The sequence below is a fragment of the Poeciliopsis prolifica genome, unplaced genomic scaffold (genome assembly GCF_027474105.1).
Source record: "Poeciliopsis prolifica strain line A6 unplaced genomic scaffold, Auburn_PproV2 SCAFFOLD002, whole genome shotgun sequence".
Lineage (NCBI taxonomy): Eukaryota > Metazoa > Chordata > Actinopteri > Cyprinodontiformes > Poeciliidae > Poeciliopsis > Poeciliopsis prolifica.
The window spans coordinates 10,870,972-10,888,693 of record NW_026562377.1 but is presented as its reverse complement, the minus strand read 5'-3'; the positions used below and the strand labels follow the sequence as shown (position 1 = coordinate 10,888,693).

Sequence of the window (17,722 nt, the reverse complement as noted above, 5' to 3'; positions counted from 1 at the left end):
AACAGTTTTCCAGTTAACTGTTGCTGTATCTGTTTTAAATCAAACTCAGTCACATTTCTGGGTGGTCGCGTTCAGTTTTCTTTGTGCATCTCCCCTGTCTGCTGTGCCCAGAGCCTGTTCCAAGTTTTACGACTCTGATTTTTTAGTTAAATTTGCTGCAGCTGCCTTAACTCATCTAGGATTAGTTTTTTTAAAGGGGCAAAGATAGAGCAAATCCCTTAACTGTTCACATAATTCACTAAGGGAATATTAGTTCCATCACAACAGAGTGCTATTTTGACCTGCAAAGACTTTTTTAAGCTAAATTTTGATTTTGCTAGATGCATGTTTTCTTTATGGATCTATATCTTCATAATATTTTTAGTATTCACACAAACTAACAAAGCATTTACAAAGGTAGTGGCATAAACTTGTGATTAAATGTTTTATATTATCAAACTGGTGGCAGATAATCTGCACAATATGTGCTGTGAGTTTATGGAATGTCAAAGGGTGGTGAATACAGATATGTGAAGCATTGCTGACAAAATATGTGATTAATTATGTAATTGCTTTGAGATAACTAAGATGAGAAAAGCAGATGGGACATAAAAGTGAACTTTATTTGTCTGTCATCCTTCGGCAGGGATGGGTGTGTCTACAGTTTCAGCAGCACGTATCCTGCGAGGTCAGAATGAGGGCAGGTCTGGAGAAGAAACGGTGCTGGCCATGGACACCTTCCCATATGTTGCCCTCTCTAAGGTAGTGACACAAAGTGGAACTGCTGACATAGAAATGATTAAAATATCTTAAAATTCTCATTTTAAGATATTCTTAGTAGGTGTTATGACCAAGCTTTAATATTTGTAAGTAAGTTGGCACACCAATTTGTAAAAGAAAGGAACTACTTTTAGGGCATGATTCGGTTAGCTTTTGTTAATCTGCTTTTGGCTGGCTGAAATTCTGGTTTCATCTTAAAAGTAAATCTAGAGTGTATATGTACCACGATCTGCTCCAATAATGACAATACTTATTTCATATGTTTTTTTTCCCTCTGGTTTTCAAATTTCAAGCACAGCTTGACTTTAGTCCTGACATAATCTTAAAACTGTTTGTTTTGCATCTCTCATTGTAGTGCATCTCAGTCTACTGAATTTGATTTGACCTTTTGGAACACATTGAATTCTTTGAGGAGTTGTGACAAAAAGATGGAATGAGTCATTATGACGGATTTAGGCAAAGACTGCCCGACTCGTTCCCTCTCTAATAATTATAGTATTTTGTGAGATGGTTACTGAAACTACAGCTCTTCCAAAAATAATGTCAAAAGTATTTTTTTCTAAATATTTGTAGACGCTTTGGTAGTTTGGTTGAGAGATGGAAAGAAATTGCCTGAGTTGGTTATCCACACTCACTTAGTCCTTATTTTTATTAAATGTCAGTGGTTTAAAATAATCAGGAGTTTCCTTAAAATTTCCAATAGCAAAGAACTCTTGTATTTCCTTTCAAAACACACTGTTCATTAGCTCCCAAGGAAGCCATTAAAGCAGTAAGAATCTTTTATTCTTGCTGCTGTATAGCCATTTTTCACTTATTCACATTTATCAGCCAAAAAAAGTTAGTTAAAAGTATATTTATTTAAGGTGCTTAGCAGTTTGCCAGGAATTTACCTTTACTATTACTATTCCAAGTGGAAAAGGACTTACAGTACAGCATAAATATAAGTAAAGTCATGATTCCTACCAATACACATTTAACTGCACAGTGGAACATTATGCAGTTAAATGCATAATGTTTTTCACATCTCCTCATTGTCCAGAGGTATTTCTTGTGAGCTGGCTGGAAAATCTCACAACATTTCCAGAGTTACTGCTTCATTAGTGTTCCCATTTCCCTCTCCTCTGAAACAGCTCAAGAAAACCGCAAGGTTGCTTAGTTTAAAATGACAAAATAAAGGTGAGCATACTTGCTTATTTATTCAGATTTGCTTTAGCCAGCAAACTCCTTAATAGAATACTAATCACTTTCACAGAAAAGAAATGGTAAAACTTTAGCTTCGCAAGTGGAAAATCTGAAGTAATTTACCTTATTTAACACCACAGACACACTTGGAGCATGAGACTGTGAGGAGAGAGCTGTGCTAAATTTTAAGCACACACATGCATGCATTTAAATCTTCCAACTTAGTTTTGGCTGCTTAGTAAAATTGCACTGTTCATTATGAATAAAGAGAGAGAAGATGAAAAACAGAAGTGGCACTTGGCTTTCCAACAGCATGTTGCATCTTGTCTTTTAATGAGCATGCACTGCTACGTAAGTTCTTAAACCACAAAACTGAAAGAGATTTAAAGGATTTTGTTAATTCACCCTTTAATTAAAATGCTGATAATAGGCTGTAAGTAGTGATCACAAATTCTGGGTCTCACATCGCTTTCTGGGCAAACTTAATCCCTAAATTATTGTAACTTGAGCATTATGGAGAGGTTGAGTATTTATTAATTGTAGTTTTCTGTCTCAACCCACAATCAAGATGGATTAAATCTTTGTTTGGGATAAGTATACATATTTTTTTATTTACTCTACCTTGGAGCTCTTTACCAAGAAGTAACATTTGATTATTGTGAGACTCTGGTGTCAAGCCAAGGTCCTGCTATTGCTTATGTTGCATTGTATTACTTGCATATTTTTCTGAATCTTCTTTAAAGTAAAGCAAAAAGATCTGTATTTCCGAAAACTTATCCTGAACATTTCAAAATATTTAGTGCAAATTCACGCTATGTGTTGCAGCTACTTGTAAAGTACCGTACTTTAAAATGGAAGGGATCCATTTAAAGGGATCTATGACTAGTTAGGCATGTTGGCCTTAGTATCTTAGAATTTACTTATTGACCTAAAAGTGGTGCTGTTTTCTGGGTGAAATCTCACAATCTTTTACAGCAAAGATTGTATATCTTCATTATATTTTTCATATAAGCAGGTTACCATTTTTTTTACCTGCACAATGCATGCCAGGCAGATGACGCCGTTATGTTAAAGTGTGGTTCAAGTCTAGAAGGAGAGGAGGAGGAGGTTGACGAGGGCAACTCACAACCATAAAACAGCCTCAAAGGTTTCATGTGTCGTTTTAAATGAGATATCTGATCAAACAAACATGACCGGCTTGTAATCTGCTTTTATGACTATAATAGCTAGAGCTAACACCATTAGCATGAGTAAACTCGAAATTAAAATCTCAATTGATTTTTCTGGTGAAATTAAGGTTAATATAAAATTTAAAAAAAGGGAATTGGAAAACAATGAATGCATGTTCAAAATGTCGATAAATCATACAAGGGTGTACTTTTAGACCATGTCCACTTTCCATTTCTTTGTACAATTGTGTTCTGTTTCTGAAGACCTACAGTGTGGATAAGCAGGTTGCAGACAGCGCCAGCACGGCCACGGCCTATCACTGTGGGGTGAAGGCCAACGCCAAGACAGTTGGACTCAGTGCCAAAGCAGTGGCCTATGAGTGCAACACTACTTTTGGAAATGAGGTCTACTCAGTACTACGACGTGCAAAAGCCGAAGGTAAATACAGTGGCTCACTGACAATAGTGGGTGTGCTGCATCAGGGAACTTTCAAACAGTTTAAACTGCACGCTTATCTCAAGATACAGATTAACTTACCTAAGATGAGAAATGTTTGGAGTAAAACAATCATCTGATAAGCATGTGGTGTCACTTCTGGTTTTAAGCATTGTAAAGAAATAGCTGCACTGGTCCACTTTTGTGTTGGTAATTTTGTTCATTTATATAAAAAACAAAAAACAGATGTAGTTCTGATTTGAGTGTGTCTCTGGGTTGCACAGGTAAATCAGTGGGTATTGTGACCACCACACGTGTTCAGCATGCCTCACCAGCTGCAGCCTATGCCCACTCTGTCAGCCGCAGCTGGTACAGCGACGCAGAACTTCCTTCCAGTGCTAAAAAACATGGATGCGTGGATATTGCTACCCAACTGGTCACCAACTTTGACATTGATGTATGAAAGAACAGCTTATTATCTTCCAAGATATTCCGAGTCTGATTATGGTAACATTGGTTACGTATAGGAACTGCTGAGCATGTGGCAGAGTTCATTTTTAGACAATGTGAAATCTATAGACTGTGCCATGAGGCTATGTAGAGACATCAGGCAAACCTCTGAACTCCAAAAGCTTGTGTTAAGTCAATAACAGTCACATTAAATAAAATTAGCAGCAGGTAATGGTTATTTTTTTCCTCCAGTTCAGGTATTACTGTATCTGCAATATTATTTTTAAATGGAAGGACTTATGGTGACTGAAACTGCAAAAGGCAATTAATCACAATGATGCGTTGGTGATTCAAATCAGTCTATTTGTAAATGTTTCATGTTGCTTTACCTATTTGCATTAGTTATCTGTGTAGCTTTAAGGGGTTCAGCCATAATACTCTTTTATTGTCTTCTTGTGAAAACATCTATGCTAGCAAGTTGTGACTGAATTGCTTTCACTGAATCTTTTTATTTCATTTTCAGCTTTAAAATACTTCAAACAACAGACATGCTAACAAACTGATTTATTCAAAAGCAACATTTTACAGCAAATATTGTAAGATTACTAAAAGTTGAGAGCAGTCAATTACTTCAATGCGGATCCTTTAATAAATACCTTAAGCAAAACCCTGGGTCAATATTTGGAATCACACGCATGTGGATGGCTATAACTACCTTCTACATAAATATTAAAAATGAATTATACTTTTTATTTCCTGAAGCTACTCCTTTCCTTGACATAGCTTGCCAAATAATTTCTACTTCATCCTGTAGATGTTTAGACTGAAAAGATTCTAACTTAGAACTTTTACATGTTGCATGTTGTACACCATGTATTTCTTGAAGCTCTACAGATAAATTCTTTAAAAAGTGCCTTGTGATTTTCTTAAAGGTGATTCTTGGGGGAGGAAGGATGTACATGACGCCAAAAGGCACTCCTGACCCTGAGTATCCTACCTCCTCTTCTCGTAAGGGAACCCGCAAAGACAAGAAAAACCTTATAGATGTGTGGTTGAATGCTAAACCGGTAGGATTAATGAGCATTAGCTTGATATATTATCTATCATTTTATGCACTTCTGCTACTAACATGTACGTTACTATGGACCATGTATTTATTTTTCAGAACAAGAAATCACTGTATGTTTGGCATAAGAAGGAGTTTGATGAGATAAATGTGAAAACTACAGATCGTCTTATGGGTGGGTGTACAAGCAATATATAACATCTTTATCTCTGGGTATTGCCTTTTATCTTTACAGCCATTTAAAACAGTCATGTGTTGTGTGTAAATTTACTTTTAACAAGCATTATCGGGTCCATCTATGGAGATAAAGACTCAAGGGTGCATTTCTTGCAGTGATGATGCATGTAACACTAATCCAGGTGCAGCTACCAAGAGTACATCGTCTTTATTATCTTACTGTCATGTTGTCCTCTGACATGTGAGGAGTTCAGACTCTTGAACTTTCTCATTGGTCCTATTTTGAATGTTTGTTTTTTTCCAGTGGCCTTTCTGTTCACAGCTTCTAAGCAGAGCTGAGTCTTTACTGTCTCCAACTGTAAACCTCATAATGCTGAGATTTCACACTCTTTTATTTTGGGTCTAGGTCTTTTTGAAGCAAAGGACATGAGATTTGATGTTTTCCGGAATACCACACGAGACCCATCGATTGTGGAGATGACTGAAAAAGCAATTCAAATCCTCAAGAAGAATCCAAAAGGATACTTCTTGTTTGTGGAAGATGAGTATCATGGGATTGTTGTTGACTATAAAATCAAAACAAGAGCACTAGAAAACACTCATTTTCAATGTTGTACCTGAAATAACACAGAATCTTGATTGTGCATGATCATGTGCAGTTGTTGAACTTTGTCTTTTCTGTGCTGTATTACGAGGGAGAATTGACCATGGACACCATGATGGCATTGCAAAACTGGCACTGACTGAAGCTGAGATATTTGATCGCGCAATTGAACGGGCAGCTCAAATCACCAGAGAGTCTGACACGCTGACAGTTGTAACTGCAGACCACTCTCATGTCTTTACCTTTGGTGGTAACACACCTCGAGGAAACCCCATTTTTGGTATGATTCCAAGAATAGCTACTTTAATGCTGTTCATACTAAAAGTTGAGTGAAAGTATAAACATGTAAGACCATCTGAAGACTAGAAAATGTTGACCTACTCTTAGGTTTCTTAGCTCTAGAAAGTCCTGGGTAAAGGTTATTTAAGTTCACTGTAATCTGCTTTCAATATGACGTCAAAGCGTATGTAAGTATCGAGGAATACCTTACATGACAAACATTATTCACTTTCCCATGCAATGATTCAGGTCTGGCGCCAAAGAAAGCAGATGACGAAATGCCTTTTACCAGCATCCTTTATGCCAATGGCCCGGGTTATGTGCATGTAAATGGAACCAGAGGGAACATCACAATGGTGGATTACTGTGAGTCCAGGCTAATGGTTTTCAGATGCAGCTGCTTGTCTCTACTGATCTGTGTACAGACAATTTTAACTGATGTGGTTATGGCTGACTCATGCCTGAGTTTGTCTGAAAAACAAAGATGAAACATAATGCATTCATTTCATTGTGATGTGTTTTCTTTTTTCTGCATAACCCTTTGCATTTATGTAACTGAACTTTTAAACTATATTTCCATGTCTTTGTGACACGTTGAAAAGGATGGAAATACACATGCATTTTCAGTTATTGCATGGAATATCTTTTATTGCCCTCTTTTTTGCTCACCATTTCTAAATGGACCAGTATAACTTTTTGGAACAAGTTTTCATGTCTAATAGCTATACACTGAACCCAACTCCATATGGAATTTGATTTTAAAATGCATCCATCTGGAGAGGCAGGAAGCATTGCAAAAGAAGTACATGTGCACTTTGATGCTTTTATCCACAGCAATGCAGTGAAATTACAAAGCAACAAGAAAGAAAAGGGCACCAGCATGCTTTTCCAAACATCTGTGCCACCTTACAGAAAAAAAGACTTTATCTGAAGTGAAGAAAAGATTGCAGTATTTTTAATCATAATAAGTTTAAAATACTTTATCTCTCTTCCTGTCCAAAATGTGCTCCTTGTATTTTAAAGGTCAGGCACTATTTCTGTGTTCTCCATCAAAGAAACTTCAGTTATCTTCTTGGGCTTTGGAAAGCTGTAATTAGTTTTGTTTGAGTAAATTGTGGAAGCTTTGGAACCCTATCTTATGGGCCAAACTACAAAAAAATGTATGAGGCAAAGATAATTATAGTACTAGTGCAAAAGCAGAAACAACAAATAAAAAAAATTGTAACAACTCAGTTTTCAGTTATATTTTATTTCATATTGTGAGGAACATTGGGAAAAAGTGTTAAAGACATGAACATTATTGTTTTAATAATGTATTTCTAATTCTGTTATTGACATGAAATTCACACAAGGAGTCAGTCACAACACAAGACGGTTACACAAACAGTTTTTCCACAATGTCAATGTCAAAATGTCTTGTATAGAGAAACTACTGTATTTGTTAAGACATTAAAATCTTGTAGTTCTGGTGAGCTCTGATATACACTCTATTTAGTTTTTACCACATATTTTTTAAGTTGGATTTTACTAAATTGATTGATTAGACAGCTGTGTGTTTTTTTTTTTTTTTTTACCTTGAGTTTCTTTACCTTACTATCACTGGTAGTTGAAATATACTTCTTCCAGATTTGTATTAGTAATGTGCTAAAACTGAGCCCCACATCATGATGTTCACATCTTCACACTTCACGTTTGAAGCAGTGATATTTTAAGAGCACAGATTTGGCTCTAATATGGCCAGACTATATCTTCTTAATATTTGACTGGCTTGTTTGAAAGCTGTATAGAAAACTTTTTACAAGTCTCAACACACTTTATCTTCAGAAGTGGAGTTTTGCATCGTGAGTCTATATAGAATTTCTTTCAGTTGAGTGCATTAGTTATTGTTTTTATAAAAAAGCTTATTAGGACTCTTTGAAACACTCAAACATTGGTCATCATTTAGGACTAAAATAACAGGTTATAAATTTGCACTGATAATGAATAGTTTTACTTTCAGAATACAAAGAACTAACTACTGTCTTGATTTTCTATGTTTTTTATGCATATTATTTTCTGTTTAATTGTTATTTCTTCACTCCAGATTATTTTACTGACCTATTTATTAACTGATTTTTGTTGATTTCTTGGATATGGAATATGGTGTGAATTTCATGCCAATATGGCAAATATGAGTACATTTAGGGAGAAAAAAATTGGATGTGTTCAATATTTATATTACAAAATGCTGTTTGCTGGTTTTTATGTAATGGTCACTAATAGCAATATTGAATTAAATTCATTTTAACATCTGAGATAATTTAGCATTTTGCACTTGTCTCCTTGCAGTGGATGAAGAGTACATGCAACAGGCCGCTGTACCATTGGATGCTGAGACACACGGCGGAGAAGACGTAGCCATCTACGCTAAAGGTCCGATGGCTCACCTGTTTCATGGAGTGAAGGAGCAGAACTATGTAGCACACGTTATGGCTTATGCAGCCTGTTTGGAGCCATACAAAAACTGCCCTCCTTACCATCACATGTCTGTTCGCACTTTCTCAGCTGGAAGTGTGAACAGACATTTAGACCTTTTGTTGAACATGCTTGTCCTTCTCTGGTTTTTAAGATGACCTACATCCACACACATACGTTGAAACTGTTACGATTATTTGCATGCAATAAAAGAAAGACGATGGATTAAGTGTTTTCAGGTATATATGCCAAGATGCCCATTTTTGTGCATGGGCTGGAAAATCAGAGTGCATGGATAAACACTGACAGTACTGTATTTATTACCACAAACTCCTTTGATCATGTGGTAATGATCCACACACACTAGAGTTTTGGAAGAGATTTACAATGCAAGTTTGAACATGCAAGTGTTAACTAATCTAAGCTGCATAGCAATAAAATGTTGAGCACTGACAGCTTCTTCACATGAAAATATGCAAAGATGAAGTGTTATTCCTTTGTAAACTGAAACAGTTTTTCAAGAGAGACAATTAAAGACTCAATAACTCATCCAACATTCCAGTTGATCAATGGACAACTTCAAAGAGACTTTAGACTTGCACTAACTTGTACGTTCATGATTTAGTGGGATGTTTTCAGAGTTCTTTATTTTATGCCATGGATATACATGAAATAAAAATTTACTCTGTGGATAAGATTTTCTCTGAATAACTTGAAGCCAACAACCAAGCTGGGGGCCCTTTGTGGTACATCTGGACTCTCTTGGCATAAACACGTTTACTGAAGGAAAAAATGACTTGATTGAGTAAAATAAACCTGAACTTTGAGCTGTTCTGTCTGTCATTGTACGTTATAATATTAAATGACCTTCAATGAGCCAATATAAAAGATATCTTGCTTGGTACGTTGGACTCCTATGGTCAATAAATACCATATATATATATATAAAATAAAATTTCAGATTTAAACGTTCACTTTGTTTTTTTTGTTTGTTTGTTTTTTCCATTTTTGCCCTTCTTCCGTCCAATTCTCTGAAACTCCCATAATGCCCCCTGGTGGCCCTCACTTTTAAAAACATTGTACTAGAGAACAAGTGGGTCTCCTTCTTTGCGCAACAAATGGTTATAAAGGATTTAAATCTAAGCTATTTTTAATGGATAGACAGAGAAAAACAAACAACAAATCCATCCCCTTGAACTAGACAGAAGAGAATTTAAGTACTAAAATCTTTAGTCTGCCTTCTAATCCCCCATCTTAGCAGCCCCATTTGTGTGCATACATATGTATACATTTATTTTGTGGTATATAGAATTGTTTGCAGAATATTGTACCAGAATGGAGAAAACTGAATGAACTACAAACTATTTCCACATACACAGCAGTACAGCACAATATTTATTGTTCCATTTTAGATGTTTGCTTTTTCCTTCCAGGGTTTCTCTTACCTGGCTCCCTCGCTCAGTGAGAGATAGGACAGGTATAACTGCCAATGAAGTAAACTGTAACAAAACACAAACATTTATGCATACTCTTTTTTATTTCGGGCCACATTAAGACCAGAATTGCCCTAAAATGGCCATATTTTGGCAAAATGGATTGATAAAACTACCCAGTAATAAACTGTTAAAATAAAATCTTCTTTCTGCACAGACTCACTAAGCACTGACTATGTTACATTGCAATAGCAGGTACTTCAATATCACATTTTTAAAACTCAAAACCTTTTTGATGAATTTGATAACAAAAGGATTTTCCTGCAAAATCGGGTTCGTTGGGAGGAGTTGGTGTGTTGTTGTTGCCACCTCGCATTGGTATGTCCATGTGCCCTTTGTTCCTTCTGCAGGTATAAAGGGGAGTTGAGCTAACTCACAAGCAAAGGTTTGTAAATTTGCCTGCAGCCAACACAATGGCAAAGACACACAACCTCATTTTTGCTGGACTATTAATATTTGCATCAACTCAGAGGACTTTGTGCGTTATCGGTAAGAATCTATTAAATATTCAACTAAGAACAGTTCTTAAAAATTTTGGAAACCTTGAATAAATATAATATGACACTTGTAATTAACACAAAGAAAATCAAACATCGGTAAACCAAACAGTTTTATGGTTTAATACAATGACAGAGTGATTTTCAGTTAAAAAAGAATTGTATACTAAGAATGTGACATATTTACATGTAATAACTCTGCAAGGTCATGTTTGACTTCTAGCTTTATTACTTTTTTAAATATTTCTTTCAATGAAATATCAGTTTGATTAAATCTTCATCCTTATCCATTTGTTATTTTATAATGAAATACTTTTGTCACATCCTGATGTGTTTTTACTAATCATAGAGGAAGAGCTTCATCCTGAATACTGGAACAACAAAGCGAAACAAGCTCTTCACACTGCACTGAATGTTCAGCCTAATGTGCACCGCGCCAAAAACCTCATCCTGTTCCTGGGGGACGGTGAGTCTTTTTTACCATTAAAGAGCCTTTCCCGGATCATATGGTTTTGTTCCTTTTACCTCAGTTTATTTTTTCAGACCAATAAAAAATTACCTTACTTCCCAAAACAAATGCAATGAACCTCAATATCTTGTTTTTCTGAGGTAGAAGGGAATGTTTAACAGAACAGAGGGAACATGATTTGGGAAACCACTTTTTCATTAGCCTTTAACTAAACGCAATGCAAACAAAGTGATGCCATAAAATGCTGCATAGTGATCTGAGCATGGTGAGAAGTCCACCATGCTCAGATGATGTGACACTCAATCGGGTTTCTCTAATGAGTAACAATTTGCTGTTAAACATTACTAAAGACATCTATAAGGAAATGGTCTGCCCTTTCTGGTTATGTAGAACTGGATTTCAATCAACATCATATCATATCATCATATCATGGTCAGAACCGTGATTGTGGACAAACTACAAAGTTACAGCGGCATTACAAAATTCTGATCACAACATAATCTACTTCCTTCTGGAAAACATGCTGATTGTGTTCATGTTCAGGGCTTTATCAGCGTTTGCGATTAATAAGTAACACTTAATTACTCTGTAATTTGATATGTTTATGACAACATATCACGTTGTAAGCTCTTGTAAATTATCAGATGACAAAACTGTATCAGAAGAAGGGTCCAGTATTTCATTGTACATTTGAAATGTAGATAAAAAGAATTGTTAATATTTAGCCCATTGTGAGTCAATTTTTGGAGTTCAACTGTTGGACAAGTCATTAGTTTATGTTGATATAATAAGGTTTGCAGTTTTGAAAGAATAATTAATAATGGTGGATTTCATACTTCACACACGTCCCACGGTCTGTGATGGATTCTTTCATTGTCATGTAAATCAGCTAAGTCTTATGAGGTTCACAAAGTACAATGTTAACCTTGTGGCATTTGATTCTGCTTTTAGGAATGGGAATGCCAACAGTGACAGCTGCCCGGATCCTCAAAGGTCAGCTGGAAGGACATTCAGGAGAGGAGGGACGTTTGGTTATGGATACATTCCCTCACCTGGCACTGTCTAAGGTCAGCACTCTTTGACAGCACATTTTGACTGCTCAGGAGATGTATCAAATATAAAAAAAGAAACATTATTTAATAGGGAAACCTAACCCTTAGCTAATAATAAGCATTACTTTTGACTGAAAAAGCGCAAGGACTAGACAGAAGAATAGAACTCAACAGAAATTATCTTCACATCTTTTAAAATTTGAAAATAATCTTTTTCCATGAATAAAGGAAATATAGCCTTTTAAACTGTCAGAAATTCATAAGGTTACTATATTAATATTTTGATGGTAGTTTGCTGGGGATAGTGTTACTATACATCCCATTTTTTAATTGTTTTACTTGGTGTGCTCTGTAGCAGTATCCTATATAATACACACTCCAAATTTGACATTATGATTTCAGGAGAATTCCTGGACCTTCTGTTGTCTTAATCAAGTGCATAGTAGACAACTTGTAAAAAAATATTGCCAAACAAACACAACATATTATCACATAAGAGTCTGATCTACATTTAGGGTGATGGTGATTGCAGTCCCCCTTTTCTAATATTTTCTGCATCAAACTACATAACTAACGGTTATTTTTGACTGCTTTTTTATTGAAAAAGTAATGTCTTCATATTACATATTAGGAAATCCAAAATTATTTGAATCTGATTCTTTGTACATTTCATTGTACTTCTAAAACATATTTATTCCACAGTGTTTTTCTCCGATATTTGATTCCTGCAGACATATAACGTAGACCAGCAGATGCCAGATAGTGCTGGCACGGCGACGGCATACTTATGTGGGGTAAAAGCCAACTATGGGACCCTTGGAGTCTCTGCTGCCACTCCACTGGGTGACTGTAAAGCTTCTTTCGGCAATGAAGTCACATCAATTCTCCACCGTGCCAAGAAAGAAGGTAGGCACAATTTTCTACAAAGTTTGGTCACCATATCTATTTGACAAGAAAATTACTGTTATTATATGTGTGAGGCAGAATAAAAGCACTTAAGCAAATTAATCACCCTGTAGATTAATGTTGGCAAAATGTTGTTACAAAAGTCTGATAACCACTATCTTTGTTTTAGGAAAATCTGTTGGAATTGTCACAACAACAAGAGTGCAACATGCTTCCCCTGCTGCGAGCTACGCTCACTCTGCAGACAGAGATTGGTATTCTGACTCTGACCTCTCTGAGGAAGCTGTCCAAAATGGCTGTCATGACATTGCTTATCAACTGGTTCACAACACAGAGATAGATGTGAGTCATAATTTATGAATCAGTCCTTTATGATGATGTCCATCGAGTCAATAATTGCAATAACCCTTGTTGGATAGCAATGTAAATGTTTTCAAAACCAAATGTTAACATAGCTTTCAGCAATTTGACATATGCTTTATAAATAAACTTCATGTATTTGACTCCTTCCTCACTCATGTTCGTATTATTTAAATCAGATCAATTGAATTCAGTTTATTTATAATTTTTTTAAAGTTCATTTATGTCACTAATTCAGTCCCTCAAGAAACATTATATAGATGTATTGCATAGAGACAATGTTTCCAAGCCTTAATTTCTGTTATTCATAAGGATTTTCTATTTATAGAAGCAAAAACATTACATTGAAGATTAGAATATTAAATCAGACTGAGAACAGCAAAAACACTCTTTAAATAGTTTTAAAAATGACTATAACCTTTGTCATCTTCTTCAATGCAGGTCATTCTGGGTGGAGGTCGTCAGTATATGCTTCCAAAAGACATAGTAGATCCTGAATACCCATCTGAAACTGGAAAACGGAAAGACGGAAAAAATCTTATTGTTGAATGGGCTAAAAACAAAGAGGTAAATTTAATATTTTACATCTACATTATTTGATTTGAAGTATGGTGTTCTAATGTAGTGTAAATATATTTGGATCCTTTACATCATCTTATGTTATTTCAAATTGTACCTATATGTTTGCTATTTCAACTTGCAGAATGCTAAATATGTTTGGAATAAAAAAGAGTTTGACGCTGTCGATCCTCGAAAAACAAACTTCCTTCTCGGTAAGTTCTTATTAAGCACTCTAAAACAAAATCAAATAGCAGCATGACTTTCTTAAATGTTTTCTCTGGCTAGTTTTGTTAGGTTGAGGATATCTAAACAGCCATTTTCAGATCTCTCTTGAAATTTGATTCAAGTCTGAAGTCTGATTTGACCATGATAGGGCTGCTAGTTCCCACTACTGCCAAACATTTCCATAGCATTATGCTGGTATTACCATACTTCAATGTAGGGGTGTTATTAGCCTTATGATGAGCCAAGTCTGGTTTCCTCCAAACATTATGCCTGGCATTCACACCAAATAGTTCAATCTTTGTCTCATAAGACCAGACTTTAGTTTCTTGTGGTCTGGGAGTCATTTAAGTGCCTCCAGATAGCCTGTCTGGCAACCTAAAGACAGGCAGCCAAGTGATTTTTATGAAGAAGTGGCTCTCGTCTAGCCATTGTACCGCGCAGGCCTGGTTGGTGGATTGCTGCAGAGATGGTTGTCCTCCTGGAAGGGAAAAGAGTTTGGCATAGTTATGGGTGTTCATCAGGTTACATGGAGAAAAAAAGCAATAACTTATTTTACTTAAAAGTTTATGATCCAGCATATTTAGCTTTGAATTATATTTTTAAAAATGTCTTCTCTCGAAGGTTTGTTTGAACCCAAAGACTGTCGGTATGAGCTGGAGCGGGATACATCTATGGACCCTTCGCTAACAGAGATGACAGAAAAGGCAATCAAGATTCTCCAAAAGAACCCAAAAGGATATTTCCTGTTTGTGGAAGATAAGTACAATGATACACACCCAAAATTCAAAAACCTTTTATCTTTGTATTGCTTTTGAAGTTTGTATAATTGTATAGATTGTTGCTTAGATTTATGTGTCAATGACCCTTATTATTAATATAATATCTCATTTTGTTTTTAATAAACATAATATTAAATAATCTGCCTTTTAACCTGTAAACACAAATGATTCTATGAGTGGCATTAGCTGGTTTTAAATTAGCTATCATTTAACAGCTAATTTCAATAAGTTAGTGAATGATTATTAACTCATTAAGGAGTGATTAATATCTTATTAATAAATTAATGATCATTAACTCATTATATTCTGTTAAAACATAATGAGTTAATGATTGATCTGCAGTAAACACCACTCTCTGCAATAATCAGTGTCCATCCCCAAAACTTCTGAAAATGTCCCCATACAAAGACCATAGGCCGTCCTGGGTTTGTTTCCCAACCTTTAGACATTTGTGACGTGTTTTCCCCTTTCACTCTCTGTTTTATAACTATCAATAAAGGCCCAAAAATCTTTTTTTAAAAAAATTACAAACAAATGGGATTGTCATGGTTATGTGTCAGTGTGCTTCTCTTGAACTTTAAGGGGGAGAATTGATCATGCTCATCATGGCACTCAGGCTAAAAAAGCTCTCCACGAAGCTGTAGAGTTTGACCGTGCAATCGGGCGAGCAGCAGAACTCACCAATGAAATGGACACGCTGACTGTAGTCACTGCTGACCACTCCCATGTCTTTGCTTTTGGAGGATATTCTGCAAGAGGAAACTCTGTTGTGGGTAAGATATAGGATGAGAAAATAACTTATCACATCAAAGTTGAAGTACCATAATGTTGTCTAAATTAGTATTTTTAAACAAAACACTGATGTGTTCTGCAATCCACAGGAGTTTCTCGTCACTTGGCCTTGGACAACAAGCATTTTACCACTGCAATTTATGGCAATGGACCAGGATATCAGATAGTCAATGGAACTCGCCCTGATATGAATGAATCAATTTCATGTAAGTACATGCTGATTTTTGTAAAAAAGCCAGTAACTTCACCTAGTAGACTGACATGTTACATTTTACATACTACACATACACAACATGAAAACAAGAGTCCATTTTATGTTGTTGGTTTAATAAAACCAGTAACGTGAATGTGTGTGTGAATTAATTAAGTGCTTTGGAGTCCACGGGGCTTGATGAATTACTTTACCAAAACAACCCATTTACTATTTGTCTAGCCAACATGTTAAAGACAATCTGTACTAAAAGAAAAATTAAGTGTTCTTCTACCAATTTAAAGTGCAAAAATTTAAGTTTTCTTATTTCCAGTAAAGCTCGCCTTGTCACCTGTATGTTCAGCTTTTGTGTCAGTTCAGTTGTTTCGAGTAATATCATCATTACTCGGAAACTCAAGTAAACATTTCAGTCAGGTCAAGTCTTAAGATACACATAATGATGATTTATGGTCATGTTTTTCACAGTCAGATAATGTTTTACTGTTTTTTGAGGCTTCAAACATTCACACACACAACGACAGGTTTGCCAATTCTGTGTGAGAAAATTTAAACATAATGCAGTCCTTTCCATTTCTCTCACAGCAACAAATGACTACAAACAGCAGACTACAGTCCCTCTCGATTCAGAGACCCATGGTATAGAAGACGTGGCCATCTTTGCCAAAGGACCAATGTCTCACCTTTTCCACGGAGTTCAGGAACAGAACTACATTCCACATGTCATGGCTTATGCTGCCTGCATAGAGCCCTATAATGATTGCCAACTACTTGAAGACCACAGTGGAAGAATTCACTCTAGCCTACTTCTTGTTCTGATGGGCTTGCTGGCTGCCCTGTGCCCTGCCTGATATCACAGTCCCAACAGGATTCATTAAGATGTTGGAATTAATCCACAATCTTTTATTTTGGTTGAAATATAAATTATTATTGTATTGCATTTCAATGTGCTAAGACATATGTAGCCATTCGTCGTAAGGCATCTTTGTTCAACATTTGAGCTGAAAAAGTATTTCCAATAATGCTGAATATGGAACCTGTGAATCTGAACGCTTTCTTAAACATTTGTATCTAAAATATGACTGTGATTCTTTTAAAATTCTATTTAAAATTATTTACTTGGTTTTTGTGTTGGGCTATCGGCTTGTTTAAAATATGCTCTACCTTCATGAATAAACATAAAATGAAAATAAAATTAAAACTGTTAAAGTTAAACTTTATGTATGTGGGTTTAAAATTGCTGATGTTTTCTACTGTTATTTGGCAGGTTTTATTGCTAACTGCACTTCTTATGTTTAATTATATTCTAGATTTTTATATGTGTATGAAAACTTGTATTCTGACACAGTTGTAGAAATTATGCTCAAGTTGAAGACCCATGAAAGTTGGTGAATTATAAGCGCCCATCTCAAATGAAAGGAAGCTTTAAAATTTGCAATACAACATATACAAATAAATTATGTTGCAATAGTTTTGGCTGAAATTCCAATGTTTAGGAAGAATAACAGCATTATAGCAACCTTTATGTGTAAATATATAACATCAAAACTCATTTTAAAAACTCTGTGACATCAACCAAACTCACTAAATATAATTCACCTAGTCAGTTTTTCCTATTTGTTTTGCTATTTTGCTGCAAATCTTTTTATTAGTTCAATTCAATTCAGTTTATTTGTAAGGCACCAGTTGACAACAACAAATGTAATTTTGAGGAACTTACCAAAAAGTCACTTCAGTCAAACATTCCAATTAATTCTAGTTGTTGCAGTGCATTAAACTATGTCTATGGAGATGGAAACCAGAG

At 35.5% G+C, this 17,722-nt stretch overlaps 2 protein-coding genes across 4 annotated transcripts in view; both read left to right on the top strand.

Annotated features, from left to right (window-relative positions):
* The window catches only part of alpi.1 (alkaline phosphatase, intestinal, tandem duplicate 1), a 28,201-nt gene extending 19,396 nt beyond the window's left edge, over positions 1-8,805 (top strand). For all 3 annotated transcript variants that reach the window (XM_055056341.1, XM_055056335.1, XM_055056345.1), the window contains 9 exons: positions 626-741; positions 3,375-3,549; positions 3,831-4,003; positions 4,929-5,063; positions 5,162-5,237; positions 5,646-5,780; positions 5,932-6,123; positions 6,372-6,488; positions 8,451-8,805. In XM_055056341.1, coding sequence (XP_054912316.1) covers positions 626-741; positions 3,375-3,549; positions 3,831-4,003; positions 4,929-5,063; positions 5,162-5,237; positions 5,646-5,780; positions 5,932-6,123; positions 6,372-6,488; positions 8,451-8,734 — 1,403 coding nt within the window. In that variant the 3' untranslated portion in view covers positions 8,735-8,805. The remainder of the gene's footprint in view (positions 1-625; positions 742-3,374; positions 3,550-3,830; positions 4,004-4,928; positions 5,064-5,161; positions 5,238-5,645; positions 5,781-5,931; positions 6,124-6,371; positions 6,489-8,450) is intronic.
* A 1,635-nt stretch (positions 8,806-10,440) lies between these two features.
* alpi.2 (alkaline phosphatase, intestinal, tandem duplicate 2) lies at positions 10,441-17,708 on the top strand. Its single transcript, XM_055054809.1, has 11 exons — positions 10,441-10,558; positions 10,916-11,032; positions 11,987-12,102; positions 12,819-12,993; positions 13,163-13,335; positions 13,795-13,920; positions 14,057-14,126; positions 14,761-14,895; positions 15,500-15,691; positions 15,800-15,916; positions 16,504-17,708. Exons 1-11 carry the CDS (start codon positions 10,483-10,485, stop codon positions 16,767-16,769), a joined length of 1,563 nt encoding a protein of 520 aa, XP_054910784.1. The 5' UTR covers positions 10,441-10,482; the 3' UTR covers positions 16,770-17,708.
* Positions 17,709-17,722: the final 14 nt, after the last annotated feature.